Source organism: Elephas maximus, chromosome 6, assembly GCF_024166365.1.
Source record: "Elephas maximus indicus isolate mEleMax1 chromosome 6, mEleMax1 primary haplotype, whole genome shotgun sequence".
NCBI lineage: Eukaryota > Metazoa > Chordata > Mammalia > Proboscidea > Elephantidae > Elephas > Elephas maximus.
This window is the reverse complement of record NC_064824.1, coordinates 104,121,964-104,147,052: the sequence shown is the minus strand read 5'-3', so window position 1 is coordinate 104,147,052 and position 25,089 is coordinate 104,121,964. Positions and strand designations below refer to the sequence as shown.

The 25,089-nt window shown below is 37.7% G+C and overlaps 1 protein-coding gene across 11 annotated transcripts in view; it reads right to left on the bottom strand.

Annotated features, from left to right (window-relative positions):
- Positions 1 to 25,089, bottom strand: part of PARD3B (par-3 family cell polarity regulator beta) — a 1,165,226-nt gene that overhangs the window by 299,925 nt on the left and 840,212 nt on the right. For all 11 annotated transcript variants that reach the window (XM_049888916.1, XM_049888918.1, XM_049888913.1 and 8 more), the window contains 2 exons: positions 18,250 to 18,456; positions 17,275 to 17,512 (listed from right to left, as the gene is read on the bottom strand). In XM_049888916.1, coding sequence (XP_049744873.1) covers positions 17,275 to 17,512; positions 18,250 to 18,456 — 445 coding nt within the window. The remainder of the gene's footprint in view (positions 1 to 17,274; positions 17,513 to 18,249; positions 18,457 to 25,089) is intronic.

Below are 25,089 nucleotides of genomic sequence, written 5' to 3'. Positions count from 1 at the left end.
GCCTGAGAAAAAAAGGTGGTATTGGATTTCTAAGGATCCGTCTGCATCATGACTTTAATAATAATCAGCAGGACATTTTCCTATTCAACATCTCATTCAAGCACATTGCACTAAATTCAATGGTTAATGAGGCTTCATCACAAGGATGAGATATTTGCACCTATTTGCAGAGGTCTTACTGTTGAAGTTTCATTAACTGCCAAAGAAATACACCTTACTCATGTATGAGTATGGAAATGCGTACTCATTTACCATAAGGCGACGCTGACTTAATTTAGATTTTTAGATTAGATGGTAATAATATCGCTCCACAAAAATAAAAGAATAATACATACTGTATTTTTTTTTTCTGACTCGTAATCATATTTGAAATCACCACCTTCCTCATTTTGTAATTTCAAAATTCACTGATCTGGGGTTGAACTGAGGCTAACTATTTACTTCCCTTAAACACAGGATAAATAATGATAAAATGATGTATGCTAACGTAAAAACAACACAGTGATATAGTCCAAGCTTCAAAGCAAGTTTAGGAGTAAAACGGCGTCACGCTTGCAATGTGCTTCCAAATTATTCAGAAAAAAAAAATGTATGCATGCATGTATCTATAATACAAATACATATGGAGAGAAAGAGAGACAGAGAATGCCAGAGCTAATAGTTAATCGTTAACATGTGAGGAATCTGGGTGAAAGGTGCACAAGAATTCTTTGTAGTGTTTTGTAACTTTCCTGCAAGCCTAAAATTATTTCAAACTAAAAAGTTTTAAAAGCTGAGATCTGATAAATGAGAGAACATATCAAAGAATTTACATACACGGTATGTGGTATTCTCTTAGACACAATTGCTATTGGCCTCAATCTTGTAAATCAGCAATCAATACTCAAACACTTATGTTGTTTAAAGCTGCTGGTCTATTGGCAACACGTAGCAATACATATTACAAAAACCATCATCCCTAAACTATATTAATGGTTCAGCTGCGGCTATCATCAATTATTTAAGACTGACTTCCTAAGCAGGTCAGTAGGCTAGAAAGCAAGATTTTCAGAGACGATGGGGAGAACTCTGGAAGGGGAACAAAAACTAATTTCATCTTCTGAAAGATCTAGCACCCCTATGTAGTTATTTAAGAGGCTATTTTTTCTCCTTAGTGCCCATCCACTAGATAGAGTAAAATGGTATAACTGCTCAAAGAAGGCAACTTTCCTCCAGCCTACATATGCCAGTAAAATAAAGGATCAGCTTATTGAAATATTGGCCCTGCTAGACTTCTTTCCATTAACAATCAGTTGAGACACATTTTTAAAGCAACAGCTTAAATGAATGGTTGTATGTCTGTAATAATTTTGACTTAAAATGTCAACTGTATTTGAGATGCCATGTGCATTTAATCAATGTCTCCGTATTGTTAAATAAATATACTTCACTGTGACTGTGACCGCTGCGCCAGCCATAAATCATAATTCACAAAGACAAGAACATCTTACCCTCTCTATTGATAGTCGTTAATGACAATACTGATTAAAATGGTATCTGCCTGCCATATTATTGTTAAACAGTCTAGCAGAATTTCTATTACATCCTATAACCTACTACTATTTCTCTTTAAGTGGATGCATTTCTTATGGAATAAAACCTGATAGGCAGTTAGATTTAAAGTTTAACACTTAAAATGCAAAACTAAAGAGCAGAGCTTATCAGTAAGTTGTGTGCCATATTTTGAAAATAAAGAGAGTTTCTTCTGCCAGAGATTCCAAGGTTCACAGGACTTGTTTCTATCTTTTGCAATTGATATTTGTGCTTTTCAAAATGAATATTTTGGATAAAAGCAACTAAAAGAGGAATAGATCAATTGTTATTTAAAATCACATCAACCTTTGGAAGCATCTATAAGAAGAAACTGTTTGCTAGTTACTGTCTCTAGAAAGGATTTCTTAGAATCCAGAATTAGCTCAGTAATCCATTTTTGAAGGTATTCCATAGGCAAGGCAATGAGCAATAGCAAATCTGGCTGTGTCTAAGACCCTGCGATCACTGGGGAAGAGGATTAAATAGAATCTAAAAAAAAAAAAATTTTTTTTTTTTTACTAGTCAGATGAATAATGGCTGGGAGAATCACATAAAGGCATAGAGGCTGACTTAGACAGCCCAGCCAGTAGTATAAAAGTGGTCCATATCTGATACTCCGTCATCTGGACGGGTCACGGCAATGAAGAAGTGAATAGCAGATGGATACGAGAACATCAGATAAGATACGTGAGGCTCCAGGAAAAAGGTCCTGTAACTGTATGGGCTAGATGTAAGGGCTAGAGACGGAGCTAGTATCCAGTGTTCTGGGTGGGCCTGTCAGAAATAAGCAAGTCCTAGTAGACCAATGCTCGAGTCTAACAATCTGGAGTTCAAGGCATACACAGGACTTAGGGTTCTAGCTAGTGCTGTTGGGCAGACTCCACAGAGGAAGCCAACATGGTAGGGAGTTGGTACCTTGTTTAGGAGAAGTCATGGTTTCTCAGAGCTCCACAGGTTTATTGAGTTCTGTGGTTGAACTACCAGATGTCAGGTATGGAGAACATTTTTACCAAGCTGATTAGGGTCAGGGGAGAGACTGTTGATTATCAATCTCTGTGATTAGCTAAGGAGACTGGGACCAGGAGACCAGAAGATTGGGTTATGTTTATGAGACTATATGACAGAAAGGCAGAGGAGAACACAAAAATGCATAAGACGTGGTTCCTGAACTTAAGGTGGTTAGGTTATAAAACTTGTGGAAAAAAAACTAAGATGATCCAGACCAGTTCTAATGTAAGTGTACTGTAATCGTGCCTGGCCAATGACTTTTCCATGAAGTGTGGCCTTAAGAAGTTGGGACTGAGGATGCTGGGTGAGCTGGAATTAGAAGGTTGACCAAAGGATTCCAAATCTCAGAGGAAGGAGGTGTTGTCTGCCTGAACAAATGGGAATGACCTACCATCTTCCCATGTCTGCGTTAAAAATTTGTTAGAACAATTCTTTGGCACCTTTGCTTAATTTTACATTTATACTATCATTTGTATAAATGTTAACTTCCTAGGTTTTTTAATTAGTGTTTAGTTTTTTTGTTGAGTTTCTCCTACTTTTCTCAAGTCGCCATACAGGGAAAGAAGATGTAATTGAAGACAGAAAAAAAAAAAAAAAATTAAGGGGAAAAAGTAGGATAAAAAGAAAAAAAAAATTCTGATAGCAAGTTCCAATTAACTTGCTCAAGAGTCTTACCAAAAGTGTGGTAGTAACCCCATCACTTTAGATATTTAATACCCAACTAGAGAAGAAATAATGAAAACGTGATAGAGACATGGAGGAGGAGAAGGCACCTGGTATACAGTGTCTGGATCAAAGTTCCAGGCAACTGCTCAAAACCACACCTTTTATTTTATAGTCCATTTTCCTCATAAAAGCTGTTTTTTCCTATAGTTTGAAAATTCTAGGAGGCACAAGGAAAGCAGAACAAATCTATGATATTGATTTTCTACTATACATTGACTAGAGTTCAAATTTAAAATGGAAAATTATAGTCCCTGGGGGAGAAGAAACCTGATCAATGGGAGGAACTAATACCAAAAGCCTCTGAATTAGAGTTTTTTTTTTTTTTACTGTTCACTGATGATTTTGTCTGCGATCAGGGTTGCAACTGTTATTTCTGGTCAATGTTCCCTCAAGCTCTCTTTCTTGAGTTTTGTATTATGTACTATTTTTAAGGGTGATTTTTTTCTTGTTGTTGTTGGCAAGTGGGCTGCTGCTTTTAGTCATTCTCTGCTGAGACATTTCTACTTTGATTTCCAGAGCTGTGTGGTTTTTTCAGATACCAAGAAAGCCATAGTGGAATAGATGGCAGCTCAGGTTAAAGCAAGCACAAAAAGCTAAAAAAAAAAATAGAAGAGTTCATTCAAGTTTTCTTTTATAGTTCTATTCCTCTATAAATGTTTTTAATTTACAGTATGGATTCTTAAAATGTGTGGTATTAGAAATAATATATTTTTGCTTTATTTTTCAAGGAATTTTTATGACTATAGAATAGTACAGAAACAAAGAGTGGAGATGGAGGAGGGAAGGATTGGATAAAATTGGGAATGGAGGCTAGGGTGATCAACCATCCCAGTCTGCTTGAAACTGAGGAGTCTCCCAGGATGTGGGATTTTCAGTGCCCACTCATAATGCAGACCAAATGACACAGGAGTATGAATATGTTTAAAGGTCAAATTTTCATTTTGGCTCTAATTAGATTTTTCATTTTGGCACGTTAAATGTTAATAGCCTTGGGCTATTTTCCTCTATTCAGTGCAAATAATTCACTTTTTAAAACTGACTTTTCAGCTGACCAACACTTTTTTATTTTAGTTCATAGATAACTACCCTATAATCAGTCTTAGCTAATGGCCAATTAGTTAATGACCATAATAATGAGAATTTATATACATCCTGCATCTTGAGTATAAATGCACGCATCTCCCAAATAATAACTTCATTCAAGAAGCCAGTTGTAGACCTAAGTTTAGATATCAAGCCATCTCACTATTCAGTGTTTTTACAAAATACACTGCCTTTACAAATGGTTTTAACCATAGTTTTATGGTTTCAGGGATGTTCTGGCTATCTAAAAAGGGCTTAGTAAATTTTATATCGCTTAAATTTTAGAACCTCTAGGTCCCACCAGCCTCAGACGAAAGGCTGTGGGTACTAGTCTTGGAGCACCACGAGGCCATGTCTGACTTGTTTGCTGTGGTATCTCCAAGTTGGGCACCAGGACTGGTCCTTATTAGGCAATCAATCAGTATTTGCAGAATGTATGAATGAAGATGTCAGGAAAAAAAAAAAAAAAAGAAAGAAAAGATTGGTTTCATATTTACCACAACATACTTGTGTATGTTAGCAGACACTTGCTCAATAGTTTGAATAAATTATTTCAGAAAAGATTGGGGATTTCTACACTCAACTCAGAAATGCAGCTTGGAAAGAGACATTGAAAGTCCACTTATTTATGAAAGGACCAGAGTAGGTTTTTTAGGGATAGAGAGATAAAGAGGGGTTGGAGATTATACATCTGAATTCCAACCACAATTATGGTCAGAGCCTCACAATGTAGCTCTGAATTTTCATTGTTAATAATTTCAGATTTATGAGTTATCTTAATTAGATAGTGAGTTTAAGGAAAGAGCTCTCACATCTACTTTCTGAATTTTCCCAGAGTAGCACCACAGCATTTAATAGATATTCAAGAAATGAACTGTTTGGCAAGTTTTTTCATATCATTTTACATGGATTTTATCTTTCATACTTTTAAAACCCTTCCAAGACCAAATTGTTTTCTACTTTGAATTTTTTGTTGACACCATGTGTTTTCATTAATAGAAGCATACTGAATCATTGAGTGTTGCTGAATTTTTGGTAGGTAGTATGGATTTCTTTTTTTCTTGCCCTCTCCCACAAGTCCAGAGGGACATGACTTGTCCCACTAATTCTACCCCCAGAGTCCACTCAAGCCCACTGTGATATGTGTCCCCCCCCAAATTTTTCAAAATACCTATTTTTCTTACCAAAAATGCACACAGCTTATACAACACCCTGTAGAAACTGTAAGTTGTGGCGCACACTTGCTTTTTCAATTTCAAACAGTCATAAAGGCCCCTGCCTTGTGGCAGCATGCACCGCCAGTGGGAAAGTAGCTTCCTAAGGCACCTGAAAGGCCAAAATGTTGGTGGGCAACCATATATTCCACCGGTCATGAAAAGGTTTTAAAGTACTTCAGGGAGGTCAACTCTACAACCTGTTCAAAAACCTTATTCTAGAGCTTAGCAACCATCTTCATCTCAATGGAGATGGAGAACAGCTGGTTACCATTACCAGTTAACCCATCCTTCAACCTTTTCTTTAAGCAGAAATTAAAAAAACGAAAACCAAAAAGAAAAAAAAAAAAAACCCCTAAATCTCAATGCATTTCAACCTCTTTCTTAGTTTGGGACCGCTTTCACTATTTTCAATACTATTACCTAGAATGACTAAAGGGCTCAACACATTAATATCCAAATAAGTCTGCTCCAGTTAACACACCCTATAAGCCAGTTTGTCAATCAGCAAAAGTTTATTAAGGGCTAACACTGAGAAAGGCATTTTCAGGAGGTCCTTTGCTTAAGGGAATTTACAGTTCCTTTGAGAACGTGAGACAGATGTGTAAAACCCTAACTAAAAACCAAGCCAGCCTATGGGAAATACTAAATGAGAAGATTCAGACTGTAAGAAAGAGTTCTGATGAGAAAGAGAGAAATGCAGGTCAAAGGAGGTTTGTAAAGGGGATGGAGCTTGAAGTGGACTTCAGAAACCTAGAAGGACTCAGAGACAGAGGAGTGGGGAGGTCATCCTAAGACAGACAGGCTGCCTGGGGATTCACAAGGGTTGTTTTGGGTAACAGTTACTAATCTGGTTAGAGTGTTTGTAGAGAGGAACTTTAAAAATAATAATAGAAAAATAAATTGGGACAGAGTACAAAGGGTGTTGAATGCCGGGCTAAATACTTAGAATTTTATGAGTTGGTGGTTCTCAAATGGAGGACCCTGGAAGTGGCTGCATAAGAATCATCAGAGATTCCCAGGCTCCCTCCTAAACTTAATGAAATTAGAATCTGTGATGATAAGGCCTCAGATTCTATGATTTTAACAAGCACTGTAGGTGACTCTGGGGTACACTCTGATTTGGGGAACCACTAGGTAATCGAGAATCATCTCAGCTCTTAGAGCTGAATACTACTAATAGATTATATTTTAAGAACTTCCTATGTTCCAGGCATTTTTCATATATTATCTCACTCTCACAGCAACTCTTTTAGGTAGATGGTATTTTTATTCCAATTTCACAGAAGAGGAAACTAAGGCACAGAGTGGTTAAGTCATTGCCTAAGGACCTACAGCTAGAAAGAAGCTGTGATTTTAACTTAAGTAGAATCACTCCAGAGGATCTGCTCTTTGGCATATGCTATGTCACATTTTCGTGTAGTAAGTGTTGGTTTTTAGGTGTTCATTAAATATCTGTAACTGAATGAAGGAATGACTACTATCATACTTAGGATAAACTAAAGGAAAAGGAAGGAGGCTATTGAAACAATCTAGTTACAAAACACAGAGTGGTGGCAGTGGAAATGGAAAAGGAGGTACAGATACAAGAGACAGTCTTTTGCAAGTATTAACAAAATTGGTTGGTTGATGGAAGGGGGGAGATATGGGGAGCAAGACTATCATGGAATGCCTGGTAGCGCTTCAAAGACAAATAGGAAAGTCAGGATAAGCTGGTGATGTAGATGACAGATGATCAATTAGATTTTGGACAAGTTGAAGCTGAGGTTGAGGTAGGGCCACCATGCAGAAATGACCAGCAGATAGCTGGAGAAGCAAAACTGGATTGTCTCCAAAATATTGATGGATATGTTCTAGCATTGTTGCGATAGTAGTCTTAGATGTGTAATTCACTAACATATCTCTCTTATCCATTTCTCAGTTTGGGTATCACCTATCTGTTTTTAATTTTTCTTGGAAACCTCTTAATATATGAGGACAGTTACAGTTACTATGACAAAGACTCAAGTCTTTTACCTTAATTATGAACCATCTCATGTTATTAAATTGCTGTTTTATATGTAGATTTAAGACAGTGTATCTCAAAGTATGGCAAAAACAAAGTGTGGTTTCTATGAGGTATATGGAAATATACAGAATTACAGCAGTGTCATGTATTTTTAGATGCTGCAGTGGGTTTTATACAATAGTAGTAATGATCAAGTAGGGTCTTGGTATTATTGTCAGTTCAAAGTTTGGCCCTAGGCAGGCTGTTCTCAATGACTCATTCTTTATTGTCTGCAAAGTAAAGCTACAATTTGCCACATTCATCTCTGATGCATCTTGAAGATGAATGTTAGTAAATTACATTGAAGTTCTCAGATAAAAGGTGCTAAACAAAGAACCAATTCCATTCCCCCTCCCAAGCAAATTATTAAATCTATATATGTCATAATCTAATAGTATTAAATAAATATCCCACAAGGACATGACATTGTGCTGGACACGGTACAAAGCATATTAGGCAAATATAGTTCCACCAGGAACTTATGAGTGTTTATATATATGAATAAAACTGTTGTTAACATGTTTTATTAGTTATTTAATACAAGTATGCAAATAGGTCCATTAGGAAATCTTTTGCATTTTATAATCCAGCATCTTAAATGATATTTCACCTCAAATGCTAATGAAGTTTATTTATTAATGTGTATCTTCCACTTCAGCGCTTGTGAAACTTCTCTTTAGCATATCAATTTATTTAAAAGTTAAGCCATTTTTTTTCCAGTGGACTTTTTGTTCTGATCTGTTAACAAGTCTAAACCTCATTATCCAAGAAAAGTAATGAGATAAAGGAGTCTATTCTTCAGTGCTCTTTCGTAATTCACATTAACGTTAATGGGAGTTGTGCACGCATATCAAGAGGAGAAGAGAACTCTAATTAAACAAATAAGCCTTTGGTTGACACTCTACGTGATCATTTTTTATTGTGATAAGTATGAGAAAATCATCTTACTGCTTTGGACAGCCATAAACAGAGCTACAAAGTAATCAAGATTACATAGGGTAGGAGGGGAAGGCTATGAACAGCAATCAGATTCGTAAACGATTTTGAAAACAAGCTACCCATACATTTTCATAACTAATTAACTCCATCCATGCCCTTCACCCCTCCATGAACACATACTCAAAAAAAAAAAAAAAAAGATATGATGATAAACAAACATTTGCAGACATGCGTGACAGCTGAAAAGAAAATTATTAAAGTCAGACACCAAGCAAACTCTTCGCATGCTGGGCACTGCGGCAGCTCATTTGTCTTTGCTCTCAGCCCATCAGACCAGTAGCCCATCTGTCTCCTGGGCCTCCGCTAGTTAGAAAATAAATGCCGACCAAATAATGCTAAATTTGTTTGATTCAAATTTAATCTACATGTAACTTTTTTAGATACTGTGCTTCCATCTATCGCCATAATTTTCTATCACTTGCCCTATTCACCTAGCACTCTCACTTACTTCTATACATGCCCATGTTCACTAGCTATCCATATTATGGGGCTAATTTTCCTCTCTGGTACTTAGATGCAAACGAACAAATGCAAGAATGTCTAATACATAAATATATAAATATTATCAGCTATCACAGCACTGGGCTTAATGGAAGTCAATATCGGTATATTACACTCTCTACTTTGCAATTCCATTATAGGCTCAACACCGCTGGTCATAAAAAAAGTAGCATTCTGAGCCCAGGCCTGTGATAGTAATAATGAAAAAGGAAAAAAAAAGGGTCATTGCTTTTCCCAACCCGAATGAAAAATTAAAATTGCTAGGGCACTTAACTCAAAGGAAAATTGGCAAATTAACGAAATGAGGAAACCAAATATTCGTGGCTCATATTGTGAAAAAGAAAGTAAATAATTTAAGATGGACCGTGAGGACAGAAAACGAAGAGTTACCAAAGACAGAAAAAATGAGCTTAACTAAATTACGACACATTTTCAGCATCTATTTCTTTTCCTCTGCAATCACACACAGCCATGGAGAAGGATGGATGGCTGTGCCAGCAGTAGCCTTTGACATGCAAATTTACTTTTTGCCACAGTCATATATTTCTCTCAGTCTCATTATATGCAGCCATTTTATTCAGATCTGTAAGGTTCTCTTTTTTTCAATGTTATTTCTGCATCCAGCTTGAAGCTGAATTAAGAATGTCAACCTGCTACGGCTTTCATTTTTTATTTGAAATTTCATGTTTCAAACTGGCCTCTACTTCATGAAGCAAAGCACCTTAACTCTAGCCTGTTGTTGGCCTTTTGCCTTTGGGGAAATGACTTAAAATTTCATTGGCCTGGCTAGGTTACCTTTTATACCCATAAAGTCAAAGGGATACCCAGACATTTTACAACCACTATCTGGAAAGAGGTAATGACAGGCTACGGCCACATTACATTTATTGTACATGAGACCTGTAACAGCCATTGTGGGATCAAGGTAAAGAGAAAAATGTATGACAGATGTCATGCTCCCTGGTGATTTAAGTATTCAGTCTCTATCTAACCTAATTTAAAAATCAAGTCAAAACATATCTTCCTGGGTAATGTATTATAAAGCAACTCCAAGGCAGCTGATGAAATAACTATGAGCCATGCATTAAGAATACAAAGTCCAAAACTCATCCATAGACTCTGGGATGAATTATATCAAGAAAACAAAAAACTGTTTTCTCTATCTGAGTCCATTTTTCTAATTGTATTCAGTATAGAAAGTTTTGCCTTACACCAAGTGATTAAATAACCTTTAAAAATAGGTTACATTTAGAAAGGGGTGACCCAAATCATATAAAATATAAATGATGGAATGGTTTTAACTATGTTATTATTTCTTGTAGTTTATTATGCAAAATTGCCTAGGCTAAAGAAAAACATTATGCCCACCTGAATTAGAAAACAGCAATTACAGGAAAACTGAAAAATTGAATTAGAAATGTAGTGGACATCAAGTATATCTTGCACAAGACAAAGGTAATATCTGAGGGTCTTGGCTGTCTGGGGTGGGGCTACAGGGGGAAGACAAGAAGTGGTCTCTAACATGTCAGGCACTATATTGATAGTTTTGCTTATATACGTTGTTTAACTTAAACTTCACAAAAACTTGGACTTGGAAAGGTTGTGTTATCATTCCCAGTTTACTGAGACCCAAAGGGATAAAAAAAGGCCAAAGAGGTAGTAAAGGGGAGATTTTAACTAGGTTAAGTATTAATTGGGTGGTAGTGGTGGAGGAGTGTGTGTGTGTGTGCATATGTATGTAGGTGTGTTCTTTTTAAAACAAGTCACACCAGGGTGGTTTTATATAGTTTCCCCAGCTCAAAGAAGATTCGATTTGAACTCAACTTTTAAAAGTCCATCTATAGTATAAAACAAAGTAAACATTTGTAAAGCTTAGAAATAAAAAGTGGATGCCTTTAGATGTTCAAAACTGCCTTTGTCATTAGGGTCCATACTTTAGGATTTTCTGATGGTCTACCATGCAGAAACTGAACCAGTGTATCGTTGGGGTACTATCTACATTAGCTGAGTTAAGGAAAAACAATGAAGGATATCCATACGATGGGCTGGAAGGAATAGAGCTGATATAAAGGGCTACAAACCAAGTTTACCATTTACGTTATAGACCACATATCTTCACAATGTTTATTTTAGGTATAATAGTGCTTTGTGTACTAAAACAGACACAGTTTGGGTTAGCATTTTCTTACAGTTTTATGCGAAGTTGGGCTAAAAAAAAGCCTTACCATATTCATATGCTGGGAAAAAAAAAAGAAGAAGAACAAAAAGGCAGGTATAAAGTGATTTGGCATTAGTACTGCAGCGTGCTAAGTTCTGATACTGTATCTGAAAATTCAGAGTAGCTTGGGCAGATGCACACTCTATTATTCTGTTTGACTGTTATGGAGGGTGAGATGACACCATCCCTTCTGACTTTACTTTCTTCATAGCACCTACTGCAATCTGAAATAATTTACATTATTTTGGGTTAGTTGTTCATTCTCCCCGTCACTGGAGTGTGAATTCCATGAGAGCTGTGACCCAGATGTCTTGTTGGACACTGCACAAACTGTTGATTTCCTCAAGCTGATAACCTACTGGTTTGTCCCAGAGGTATCTTGGTGAATGTCCAAGACTCTCTGGGCGTAATGCATTGTTAAAAGTAGCTCACATAAAATAATAATAATAATACTTATGCAATATTTTGCTTTAAACTCATCACAAGACATTGAAGACTTTGATTTTTCCCTTCTTTATTAGGACAAGAGAAGTTCCACATAAGCAGACATTTCACTGCTACAGGCCCAGTGCCTAGAATAGTGCCTGATGTAAAATAGGCCTTTAATAAATATTGTCGAATAAATAAAAGAATGATTATGAATTATGAAAATCATTTCCAAAGAGTAGGTATTCCGGAAATATTACTAATCAAATGAACATGTACAAATGTTTTAAAAACACAGTGAACTTCCTATTCTCAGGTTTTGCACTTTTTTTTTTAAATCCATTAAAAAGGAGTTTACTAGGCATAATTCCTCTCAGTGCTAAACCACACAAAAAAGAATAGGAAAAGAATTTGAACTGTATTAATCCTTTCAATTCAGTGTCCAGAACAAGTTGAAAGTTCAAAGATTTTTCAAGTGAGTGGCCTATAATATTAAGAAGAGACAATAGCAATTATTACATAAAGGAATGGATTTTAAACTCATATCTATGGCAGGATTGCAAGGACTGACAACATTATTAAATAGTCAAGAAATCGGGAACTCTGGGTTTTCCACTGTAGACTGAGCAACAGATTTTCTGAGCCAAAGGTTATTTTTCTTCAGTGGTCAGTGCTTAGAAAACTTCTGCTGGGCTGTGGGAAGGTGACCTAGGGCTGATAGCAATAGGCTTGTCTACTGAAGGAGTCTAAGCTTCATCCTCTGGCTGCAGAGGGCCATGGGTGGTCTATCTGCAGGGCAGTGCCATGATGAGAACCATGCTTAAGGAAGCCAAACACATAATGGGAAAATTCAAGCACCTTGATCCCCTGAAGTTCTCTTTCAGCCATGAATAAACAAAACAAAACACACAGGGAAACTACTAAAGCTGGTAGGTTCTTGAGCTATATATGTTTTTACAATAATTCATGGTCTGCATGAAAAACCACACTACAATCATGCAAGGAGGCAATTCTGAACCAGTAAAGTATAAGTATATTGGAGCTAGACAACCACCCACAAAGATATGAATGAAAGAGATTCCTGTGACTTTTTCAAGAGGACTAGGAGGAGGTTAAATGAACAAGTGAGCTAAGCTCTACTACTGTACATTATCAGCATGAATGGTCTAGCTCATATTGTATCAGAGAAGCACAAAAACAGGAGCAAAGCCAACTGGTAACATTCATACCTCCAAGGCGCATGGCTTGGTGAGGAGAGGGAGGCAGAATTTCAGTTCCCGTTAACTTCCTTGACCAAGTATCGTTGTACATGGCACAACTGTACAACCTACCTCAAAGCCCTAAGTTCAGGAAACGTCAGTGAAGCACAGATAATGAACAAAATAACATGTAATTAGGCCACACATCTAACTCCAACAGAATCTAAAAGCAATCAATCTTTTCTTTAAATAAGAAAGAAACTAAGTCAATAGCATCTGAGCAACAGATGAGAATTAAAGCAAAATCTGTTGGCTAATGGTAACAGCTTTTGTGTTCTTTGCTGCTGAAAATGTGCACGTAGCAGCAATTCCAATATGCTCACAAATTCTGATGCAAAAGGCTATGGAAAACAGTTGCTATTTTTACACTCAAGTTAAAATCAACCACCACCTTTCAGATCTTAATTTTGCTAAAATAGTGGAAGGAAACAAAACCCAAGATGGTAAATGTCTGAAGGATCTAAGACCTGCAATTTCTACCAGAGGAAAATACAGACTATATTGAACAACAAAAAGAAGAGCTGGCATTGTATTACGGGCAATGGAGTACAAACCTACAAAATCAAGTCATTGGAAATAAAAATATACAGTGAAGACTTAATTTAGTAGTACCAGGGAAGACGGTGATATGTGAAGCTCTAACAGTTTTTATATTATAGGCTACTATAGTTAAGTTTTTTTATAGATTTTTTTTTCTTTTAATACCTTATATTAAGAAGTGAAAATTTTTCCTTCTTCATTATCATGATATTGTAGAAGTAGTAATAGTAATTATGATAACTCAATTAGTTTTATATTTCTGTTGGAAGAAATTACCACAATGAAACAACACCCATTACTCGTTCCCATCGAGTCAATTCTGACTCATAGCAACCCTATAGGACAGAGTAGAACTGCCCCGTAGGGTTTCTGAGGCTGTAAATCTTTACGGAAGCAGATTGCTACATCTTTCTCCCAAGGGGTGGCTGGTGGGTTTGAACAGCTGACCTTTTGGTTAGCAGCTGAGCAATTAACCACTGGCCACCAGCGCGCCTTTGAAACAACACAAATAGGCTTTAATCAACGGGTTCGCAGGGCTGCGTTCCCTTCTGGGGACTCTAAAGGAAAATTTGTTTCCTCGTCTTTTCCGGCTTCTAAAAACCAAAAACCAAACCAAACCCACTGCTGTCGAGTCGATTCTGACTCATAGCGACCCTATAGGACAGAGTAGAACTGCCCCATAGAGTTTCCAAGGAGCGCCTGGCGGATTTGAACTGCCGACCTCTTGGTTAGCAGCCATAGCACTTAACCACTATGCCACCAGGGTTTCCTTTCCAGCTTCTATAAGCTGCCCATATTCCCTGGCTCATGGGCCTTTCTTCCACATTCAAAGTGAGCAATGCTGCATCTCTCTGTGCCTTCCCTCCACAGCCACATCTTCCTCTTCTACTTTTAATATCCTAGATAATTTAGGATAATTCCTCTATTTTAAGGTCAGCAGATGAGAAACCTTGAGTCTACCCACAGACTTAATTCTGCTTTCCCAAGTAACATAAGGTATTCACAGGTACCAAAGATTAAGACATGAACATCTTTGGGGAGCCATTATACTATATACTAAATAACTAGCATTTATTGAATGTTTATTATTTGCCAGGCACTCTTATATGTGCATTAAACAAATATGATTCTCATAATAATTATAGATTTTATTAGTATTCCCATTTTTTCAGGTCGGGAAACTGAGGTACAAAGAGATTAAATAACCTGCCCCGTATTACCTAGATAGAAAGTAGAGGAGCCAGGAAATGAAATCAGAAGTCCACATGCAGAGACTGCACTTTTAGCCTATGAACTACACAACTTCGAAGTCAAGATTCCCATCTAAATATATTACATGCTGTCATTATTATCAGGATGCTTAAGTCACAGTCCACAAAAATTCTGGCAGCCATAACAATTATCTGCAAAAAGATGAATTTCAAATTTAAAGCAGCATATGGAAAGGCAGACTCCATACAGAAAAAACAAAACAATGCCTTTTGAGAGATTTGTCCTACTGGCATTTACTGGACTGTAAGTCAGGTGACTACCAGGACATCAGGCAGGTTGGGGTAACCTCAGCTCAACTGATGACAAACCATGGCATGTCTTGCTACCCCATGTCCAAGGGCAAGAGTTTGAGAAGGACACTGGCATAGTCTTGCATGAGCTTTGGGAATGTAATGAGGAAGTTCATTGGTGTCAACATTATCCGTGGCCTCCAAATATCACTTTGAAGTTTACGAGGTCCTTTTGCATATAGGTAATATATAGGGTCGTTACGGATCGGGATTGACTTGAAAGCAGTGGATATATGTAATGAAGCTTCTCTTTATGTTTGGAAATTTCAGTTGAATATACTAAACTGGGAACAATTGGTGACAAGTATCATCCAGCATTCTGAAGAGACATCTCCTAAGGATATTTAATAAGAGGTGACCAAACTAGCCCATCAACTGTCATCTCCCATCACTCACTTTCAGCCCACATAAAAGGAGTGTAGAAATTAATTGAAGAGACAGATTCTCTTTGATGTGAAGTCATGAGTAAAGAAAGCAAGAGAAAGGGAAGCTTCCCCTACCCACCCCCAACAAAATAAGTGAAGGGGCCTACAAGAGAACCCTTCAGAGAATATGGAACAAGTTTATGAAAGGAGACTGTCATCCCACTTCCTACCTGTTTGCTTTGTGACCTGCAAATATTTACTGATGTTCCCCATTCCCCATGCATGAGAGAGTTCTTGGGAGAGTTTGGCATGTGCTCCTCAAGTTGGGAGGCACGAAACCTGATGCTTAACTGTCGTGGAGAAAGCTGATGATGCGAGGTTGGTTGGGGCATCCTTATGGCAGGGTGAGGAGAAAGACAGGAACAGTGGGAGCAGCCTGCACGTCTATCATCTGTGGGAGCAAGAGATCAGTATTTCTAGTGAGCCAAGAGGGAAGGTAGGCAGGACTAGAGCCATCTCCAACTGAAACCATCCAAGAAGTCTACCAGCCACGTAGACTGGATGTACTTTCTGACGTTAGAGGATAAGGGTAAGAGGGCCTTAGGTAGTCAGTGGGAAAATGAATCTTTTACACCAGGGACTAGTGTAGAAGAAACTCTCTGAAGAAGCCCTCAAAGTGGCCCACAAAAGGCCATGCAGCCAGATTATGCTAGACACACCAGTCAAGTAAAACTCTGTTCTGTTTTAATAATGCTCTTCTCCTGTCCCTGGCTCTACTGACTGAGAAGTAGCAGAAAACGGAATCCTGCCTCTGACCACAGTGCAGAGCTCTCACTGGGATTGAGGCCTGAGAAGCAGGGAGAAGGTACATTTGGGTTTAGATTGGATTGGACTTTTTAGCTCCTAACAAAGAGGTTGTTTTAATGCCCAAAATTGACCCGAAAGCTGAGAGGTCATCAAGGTGTGGAGGAGACACCAGAGCATCAATAGAACAGGTTTGAAAGTTGCTGTAGAAGAAATGAAATTGTTTTCTGATTGTATCCTGTTGAGCCATGTCTAGCCAATGAACCAGTTGATATGAAATCTTGTTTCCCAGTTTCACAACTCCACTGAATTAGTAAAGCAGGTATGCTAACGCCATTTTTTAAGTGAGGAAAGTAAGGCTCAGAAAGGTAAACCACATGTGTGATGCCCCACAGTTTGTGTGGGCAGGGTCATGGATTCAGATCAGCACCATCTGGCTGCACATGCAGGGGCATCTCTGCCATACCACAGTGCTTCTGAAGGTGATGACTAAAGCACCCACAGGACTGGGTGGTGCACAATCCTTAGGATCATGGGAGCATTAGGTTCAACTACCCAAACTTCTCTAATTGAAAGGAGGTTTTCTAAAGGTGACTACTGGGAACTCTCTTGCCTCTTGCTTTCCCAGTACCTGATGTGAAGAAGCGTTTAATTTGCCCGCATAATGCTTTGGTACCAACAGCTGTGTGCATTGCTCATGCCTCTATGAAGCATTGGCCTTTCTTTGACAACAGACTTATGACAGCTTCCAGTCATTACCACTGGCTTCAGATGCAGCCCAGGAAGGCTCCTTCAGGCTCTGCAGACAAGGAACAAGCACATTCAAAGTCTAGATTTACGTATTTAGCTGAAGAGGGAAATCTTGCATATTTTCCTAAGAATACACAAAGAAGTGATTTCACCAGGACAAAAGATACAAATCAAGCTTTGCCTTCCAAGCAGGCCCATACCTCAGCATGGCGCCAAATCCCTTCCTCTTTATTTTCCTTTCGGGATCTTCATTTTCCTCTTTTCTCTTTTTCTCCTTGACTTTCAACTTGCCCTTTTCCTTTTTCTTCTCCTTCTCTTTTGATTTTTTGACTTTCCTGGCTTTATTTTCCACGTCCTCTAGGTCAGAGTTCCCCTGAGGAGCAGATTCGCAATTCAGAGCTCCTTGGCCAGAGTGAGAGCTCTTATCAGACAGACCGTCTGTACAGAGAAAAAAATCAATACACATGGTCAGGGGCACTTACAGTTAGTGTAGAAAGAAAAGTTAAAATGTAAAATGCAGAAGAATGAATAAAAGCACTCCAGAGTTCTACCCTTCCACGTGGTTACTTGTACCCTTTGAAGAGATGATTGCCTGAAATCTGGTCACTTCAAGTAGGGTTTGATATCAGGGGGTGGGGGAGCCATGGCGGTTGCTTGGCTGGTGTAAGAAAGGCTTGCAATATGGTAGAACACTAATCTCTTGGAAAGCCGGCTTCTTAACCTTGATCAGCTCAAAGAGCCCACATGCTGGGAAACAAACAGGGGGAGTTTATTCTGAGGAGAGGTTTTTGAGTATAAATATAACCCAACTGCCTCTACCCAATTAATGCAGTCGGTCCTCAGGTTGATGCTGCTGCTTCTAATGACTTTAATAAGAATGTCAAGAAATGTATACTTAGTGCTCCTATCCTGAGGGCAAATGACAGTTGGTCCTTGTAGGAAAGTGAAGGAGAACATTTCTTTAGCGTTTGCATTGTAAAATAAATTGCATCTTGCGCTATCCAATTCCATGTTCATTAAGCCAAAGGGCAAAGCACATCAGGAAAATGAATTACTTTTAATATCAAAAATATAATTGTGATTTTTAAATCATTTTTCTCTGTAGTTAAGCTCTTGCTCATGATTTGCAGATAATAACGAGAAGAAGAAACCACTTAAGGAAGCACGTTTCCTACCAGCTTCGAATTCTCCAGGCCCATCGTAGGATTTGTCAATGGCTGCTCGGAAGCTCTCGTTGCAGCCACGGCCACGAACCATGTGTGGCCGGGGCCTGTGGAACGGAAGTTCATTCTTTCTGACCTCAGCGACAGCAGTCTGTAGGCTCTCCAAGGAACTGGATTTTTTCAAGCCCAGAGTAGGACCAAAATCTTTGCCTGGAGATTCTGGAAAAGAAAGGGCAAAAGGTCATCCTTCTCCAAATGGCATGGTGTGGTGTAGTGAAAAGTCTTACTATTGGTACAAGGACATTTCTTTCTGGGTATCCAAAAAAAAGGGTGGAGCTGGGGGGTCAAACCCCAGCTTTGCTACTTTTTGTAACCTTGAGAAAGTGGTTTGACTTCTCTGAGCCTTGCTTTCCTTCTCCATAAAGTTGTGGTAAAGATTTAAAGTAATATATATGATAAAGAAATTTATATGCATGTGTATACATACACACATACACATACGTATGAATTTGAAAGGCTGTAGCTATCCATAAAGATTATATGTGTGAGAGTGTGTGTATATATAACGTGTAATAAGTACAAACACGCACACCCTCACACACACAGAGCACCTAATACAGTGAGTGGAGCCCTGGTGATGCAGTGGTTAAGAGATTGGCTGCTAACCAAAAGGTCAGCAGTTTGAATCTACCAGCTGCTTCTTGGAAATCCTATGGAGCAGTTCTACTCTGTCCTACAGGGTTGCTATGAGTCAGAATCGGCTCAATGGCAAGGGGTTTGTTTCTTTTTTGGTTTAACATTGTGAGCACTTCTCTCATAGTACCTGTCCTATAAATACTGTAGTTTTTATTACAGCCATCATAGTTTTGATGATTATTAAAGAACAAATGGTGTATGCAAATATAAGAGCATAGAAGTGATTACAATTTTTTGTAATTAAGTATTTTACCTTACTCTAGTAGCTATTAATGTATGTTGAATACAGTTTATTTAGTAGATAACAAAAAAGTAAACAACTTTTGTGTGTCAAGCCTTATTGCCAATAAGTATTTCTATTTGGGCATCTAGAAATGGGGAAAACTTTTTATATGATATAAAATTACAAAAAGAAAAAACGAAACAAGTGAATCTTAATAATTTGTTTTCTTTTAGATAATATTCCCATTTGCACTCTTTGTCTTGCCCTGTTTCTCCCTTCTCTCACCTCTTGCCTTGACCTCCATTTGCACCCCCAGTCAATCTCCCACTTTTCTTTAACAAGATTAGGCCATATAAATATTAGCAGCACAAGGATTATTTTAAAAATAGAATTCTATCAGGGCTCTTGTTTCCACATTCAGAGCTTTTCCACTAGAACCAAAGCTCATGTTCCTCTTTGGTTACAAAGGGGATTATTGTCATAAAGAGACTACACTTGAATTTCTAGAACTAAATTTCTGTGTAGGATCATGTACATAAAGTACTTACTTCAGTGTTTACCAATAGACGACACTAGCTTTTAGTACTGTCATCACTATTCTTGCTTCTGCTAACATTGCCACCATGAACACTACTGCCAGTTGCTTAGCACAATATTAAGTAATGTAAGGAATATAAAAGAAGTACAATAAAGGTCTAATGCATATATACACACACATACAAAGTTAAATACAATGCACACGCTCCATGTGTTCTAGAAACAGTTAATACAATGACAGTGATGCTAATACCTTACAGTGAACGGGGTGCTTAATCTGTGCCAAGCACTGTTTTAACTACTTTACATATATTAATTTACTATAATCCTCACAGTCATGCTACTGGTATTACTGTGGCCCCATTTTACCACTGAGGAAATGGAGGCATAGTGCATTTAAATAACTTGTCTAAAATTATGGACTTAATAAGCATCAGAACTGGGAACTGAATTCAGGCATTCTAACTCGAGATTTCTTGCTTTGTACCTCATGCTTTACTGTCTAAGAATGTACTAAATCTCTACTCTCTACACGCCAAACTGGAAATCTTGAGGTAAGAGTTCAGAGCAGCTTCCTGCCGCTTAACTAGCTGCTTGATTCTAGGCAAGCCACTTAAACTGACCTACAGCTTCCTCCTCTCTAAAATAAGAGCCTCAGTCTAGATTAGCCCTGGAGCCGAGTCAAGTGGGCAAATTGCACAAACTCCAGGTTACTTTGTAGATTCATAATTAACTTAGAGGAGGCAATGGTGCAGTTTGAACAATATACCTGATACCAATAGGCACTGCTTCTTATAGGTGACAGTGTATCTTCAATAAATGTAAACGAGACTAAGCCCCCTCCCCCCAAAAATTACAAGAAATTTCAGGAAAAATTTTCAGGCTCTACTTGCAAGTCATGAATATCGAGGACATGTTACTATCAAATCCTAAAAGAGGCATATTTCTTATATTCCCAAGAAGGAAAATAGATTGAAGAAACTGAAATCGAGTAAGATCGTGTCTGACAAGAAAACAAAAGACAACACAGAGGTTTGGGGTATTGAAGCATCAGTAAAAGTTTTGGAGTTTACAGAAAATATTTTACTCCATCGACCGCTAGGGATGTCTGACACGAAGTTTAGTGAAAACATGAAGATAAAAACTATCTGAGAAAGCCTAGCTCTTCTGTCAACAAGAGAAACCATATTTTATTTATTAATTGCCATTCAGGAGATTATATTATGGCCCAAACTGTAAGTATTCATGTCAACCTTTAGCAATAAATTCTTGGAAACATGAAAGTGAATAAATCATCCAAGATATAAGGATGCTATCTTAAAGGAATGCATCTAAAGCTCAGCAAGAAATCATATTTGAGAAGAAACAAATACATTGTTACTCATTCTAAGCAAACTGAACATTAAGGATTCATGGATTTTGCAGAATTAATAAAGCAGGCGATTAATTCACTTTATATAAAGAAAAGTCACAAATTAGAAGCACCAACTGACATGGTACAAAATTACAATCTAGGTCTACTGGATGTGGTGCTTAATAAAACTAAAAGCAAAAAGGGTCCTTGAGTCCTAATTTGTAAACGTGGACTTGGGGATTTTTGGACTTGGAAGAAAGTGTTCTGATCCTGGTAAGACACAGGATGTAGCACTGGAAGAGAGAGAGACTGGTATGAAAATCAGGAAAATCCTGACAAGGACTTACAGTGCAGGGAACTGAGAAAACTGCATGTCAGAGTAAGACGAGATTGACATGGACCTTCGCTAGGACATTTCCTGACATATCTGAGGTCAGGGTCCTAGGCTATGAGGGGGGCTATTACTTCAAAGCATGGGCATGAGCATTAATTCCAACAAAACACTTGGAATAAAATACCCTAACATGTAAATATTGTGTGGGGTACTATATATTGCCACAGTCAATCCCTCTTCCCTACTCCTACTCTTGCCAATTCCAGTTTGGACTGGCATAGCAAGGGAAATTTTATAGCTTTTAGAGGGGGAAGATTCACTGCCTATTTTTAACCTATTTACGCAAATCATATTTTTTCTAGACTTCTATTAAAAGTAGAAGTCTATTTGAAAAGATAATACAAAGAAAGTAATTAAGATCAAATTCTCAGTCACTTTATCCCACTGAAGTTTACCCCCAAATATGGTAACTTTTCACATTTTCATCTCTAGCTGATGTTATAATGTCTGTGGCTGAATTTTTAGCAATTGTCTGAGGAGAGTGATCTCTGAATACCACACGTCATCAGTCATGGGATGGACTTTGTCCCATTTTGAGCATCTACAGAAGTAACCTAAATATGACTGCTCAGTTATTTGTATGTCAACTTAGGTTAGTTACAACTACCAAGAATAAATTTTTTCCAAACATGAGTACTAAGGCTTTGTTTTTTAACCTATGACCTCCTATGTCTGGTGACTATGTTTTCTAAGATCAAGATGAACTTACCCTTCCCTTAGACACCTGACATATACAAACTTCATAAAATGAAGTACATAGTTATCAAGGGTGCTAAAAGACTAATCTTGTATAATAAAAATTATTCGCAAGATTGTATAATAAAATATTAAATTTCATGTACAAAATTTTCCATTCAAAGATGTTATAAATAAGTATTACTGAAATCTTTTTTTTTTTTTTAAGATGTCATTGCCATGTTTGAGGATTTTATCTGTTCTCAAATAAAGGATTGGCTTGACTTGGTCCCTGAAGCCTTCTCCATACATAGCAGAGAGAAATTTCAAGGTCATGCCTTCTGGTTCCACCATTTCTCAGACATTGGCCATATTCCCTGACATGCAGAGAAATACGGTGTTATAAAGAAAATGAACACAAATACCAAGACTTTAGTGCTACGTTTATGGATTGGAAGACTTAATATTATCAATGCGATCTATGGACTTAATGCAATCCCTATCAAAATTCCAATGGCCTTTTTTTTTTTTTTTTTTTGGCAAAAATGAAAAAGCCAATCCCCAAATTTACATGAAGTTGCAATTTCAGTGGACACTGAATAGCCCAAACAACCTTTAAAAAGACGGACAAAGAGTAGGCCTCACGCTTCCAGATTTCAAAACCCATTATAAAGCTACAGCAAAATTAAACAGTGTGATACTGGTACGTGGATAGACGTATAGACAAATGCAATAGGATTGAGAGTTCAGAAATAAACCCATACATCTGTGGACAACTAATTTTCAATAGGGGTGACGAGTCCATTCAGTGGGGAAAAAATCGTCTCTTCAAACAAATGGGGCTGGGACGACTCTATCTCCACACGCAAAAGAATGAAGTTGAACTGGTAACTCACACTCCATATGAAGATTAACTCACAGTGGATCACTTACCTAAATATAAGAACTAAAACCATAAAATTCTTAGAAGAAAACACAGGAGTAAATCTTCAAGGCTTTGTTTTTGATAATGGATTCTTATATATGAAACCAAAAGCATGAGCAATAAAAGAAAAAAATAAATTGGACTTCATCAAAATTAAAAGGTGGCAATGAGCTATTGTCAGAAAAAAACAAAATTAACAACTGTTGGTAAGGATGTGGAGAAATTGGAACCCTCATCCATTACTGGTAGGAATGTGAGATTGTACAGCCACTATGGAAAACAGTTTGGTGGTACCTCAAAAATTTAAACATAGAATTACCAAATGACTGAGTAATTCCAATTCTCGGCATGTACTCAAAACTGTTGAAAGCAGAGATTCAGATACTTGTACATCAGTGTTCACTGCAGCATTTTTCTACAATAGTCAAAAGGTGGAAGCAACCTAACTGCCCATCAACAGATGAATGGATAACTCAAAACTCTTGAAAGCATATACTCAAAGCATATACTCAAAACTCTTGAAGCCAGGGACTCAGATACCGGTACATCAGTGTTCACTCCAACATTTTTTTGCAATAGCCAAAAGATGGAAGCAATCTAACTGTCCATCAACAGACGACTGGATAACCACAAGGTGGTATATATACAATGGAATATTATTTAGCCATAAGGAGAAAAGAAGTTCTGACACATGTTACATTGTAGATGATCCTTGAGAACATTACACTGAATGAAATAAGTCAGTCACAAAAGGACAGATATTGTATGCACAGAGACAAAAGTTTACTAGTGGTTACCAGGGGAAGGAAGACCGGGAAGTTATTATTAAAGGGGTATTTAGTTTCTTTTCGGAGTGATGGACAACTTTTGGAAATGGATAGTGGTGACAGTTGTATAATACGGTAAATATAATTAACGTCACTGAATTGTATACTCAAAAATTGTTAAAATGGAAAATTTTTGCCATATATATATATATATACATGTGTAAGTGTATATGGAGCCCTGGTGGTACAGCGGTTAAGCACTTGGCTGCTAACTGAAAGGTTGGCAGTTAGAACTTACCAGCTGCTCTGCAGGAGAAAGACACAGCAGTCTGTTCCTGTAAAGATTAGAGACTTGGAAACTTTGTAGGGAAGCTCTACTCTGTCCTATAGAGTCTCTATGAGTTGGAATTGACTCAATGGCAATGGGTGGTAGTAGTACCCAGCTGGTAGTGGTAGTGGTATATATATATGTACATACATATACACATACAAACAGACATAGGTATATTTACAAAACCAAAAACAAATCCATTGCTGTTGAGTCAATTCCAACTCATAGTGACCCTTCAGGACAGCACAGAACTGACCCATATGGTTTACAAGGAACAGCTGATGGATTTGAACTGCTGACCTTTGGTTAGTAGCCAAGCTCTTAACCACTGCACTGCCAGTATATATGTGTGTATACACACACACACACATATATATGCATACACACATATATCTACGTACACACACATATATATACTTACACACACACACACACACACACACAAAAAAAAAAAACCCCAAAACCAAACCTGTTGCCATTTTGTCAATTCCAACTCATAGTGACCATATAGGACAGAGTAGGACTGCCCCACAGGGTTTCCAAGGAGCACCTGATGGATTCAAACTGCTGACCTTTTGGTTAGCAGCCGTAGCTCTTTACTACTACACCACCAGGGTTTCCCATATATATATGTATATATATATATATATATATATATACACATACATCCACAATTACGTGTGTGTGTGTGTATATATATATATATCCATAATTAAGAAAGAAGATTTAAAGGAGTTACACCAACTACCACATCTTGGTTATCTTGTGCTGCTATAACAGAAATACCACAAGTGTATGGCTTTAACAGAAATTTATTCTGCCAAGTCTAGTAGGCTAACCCACCCACCCCACTGCCATCGAGTTGATTCTGACTCATAGTGACCCTATAGGTAGAAGTCTGAATTCAGGGCGTCAGCTCCAGGGGAAGGCTTTTTCTCTCAGTTGGCTTT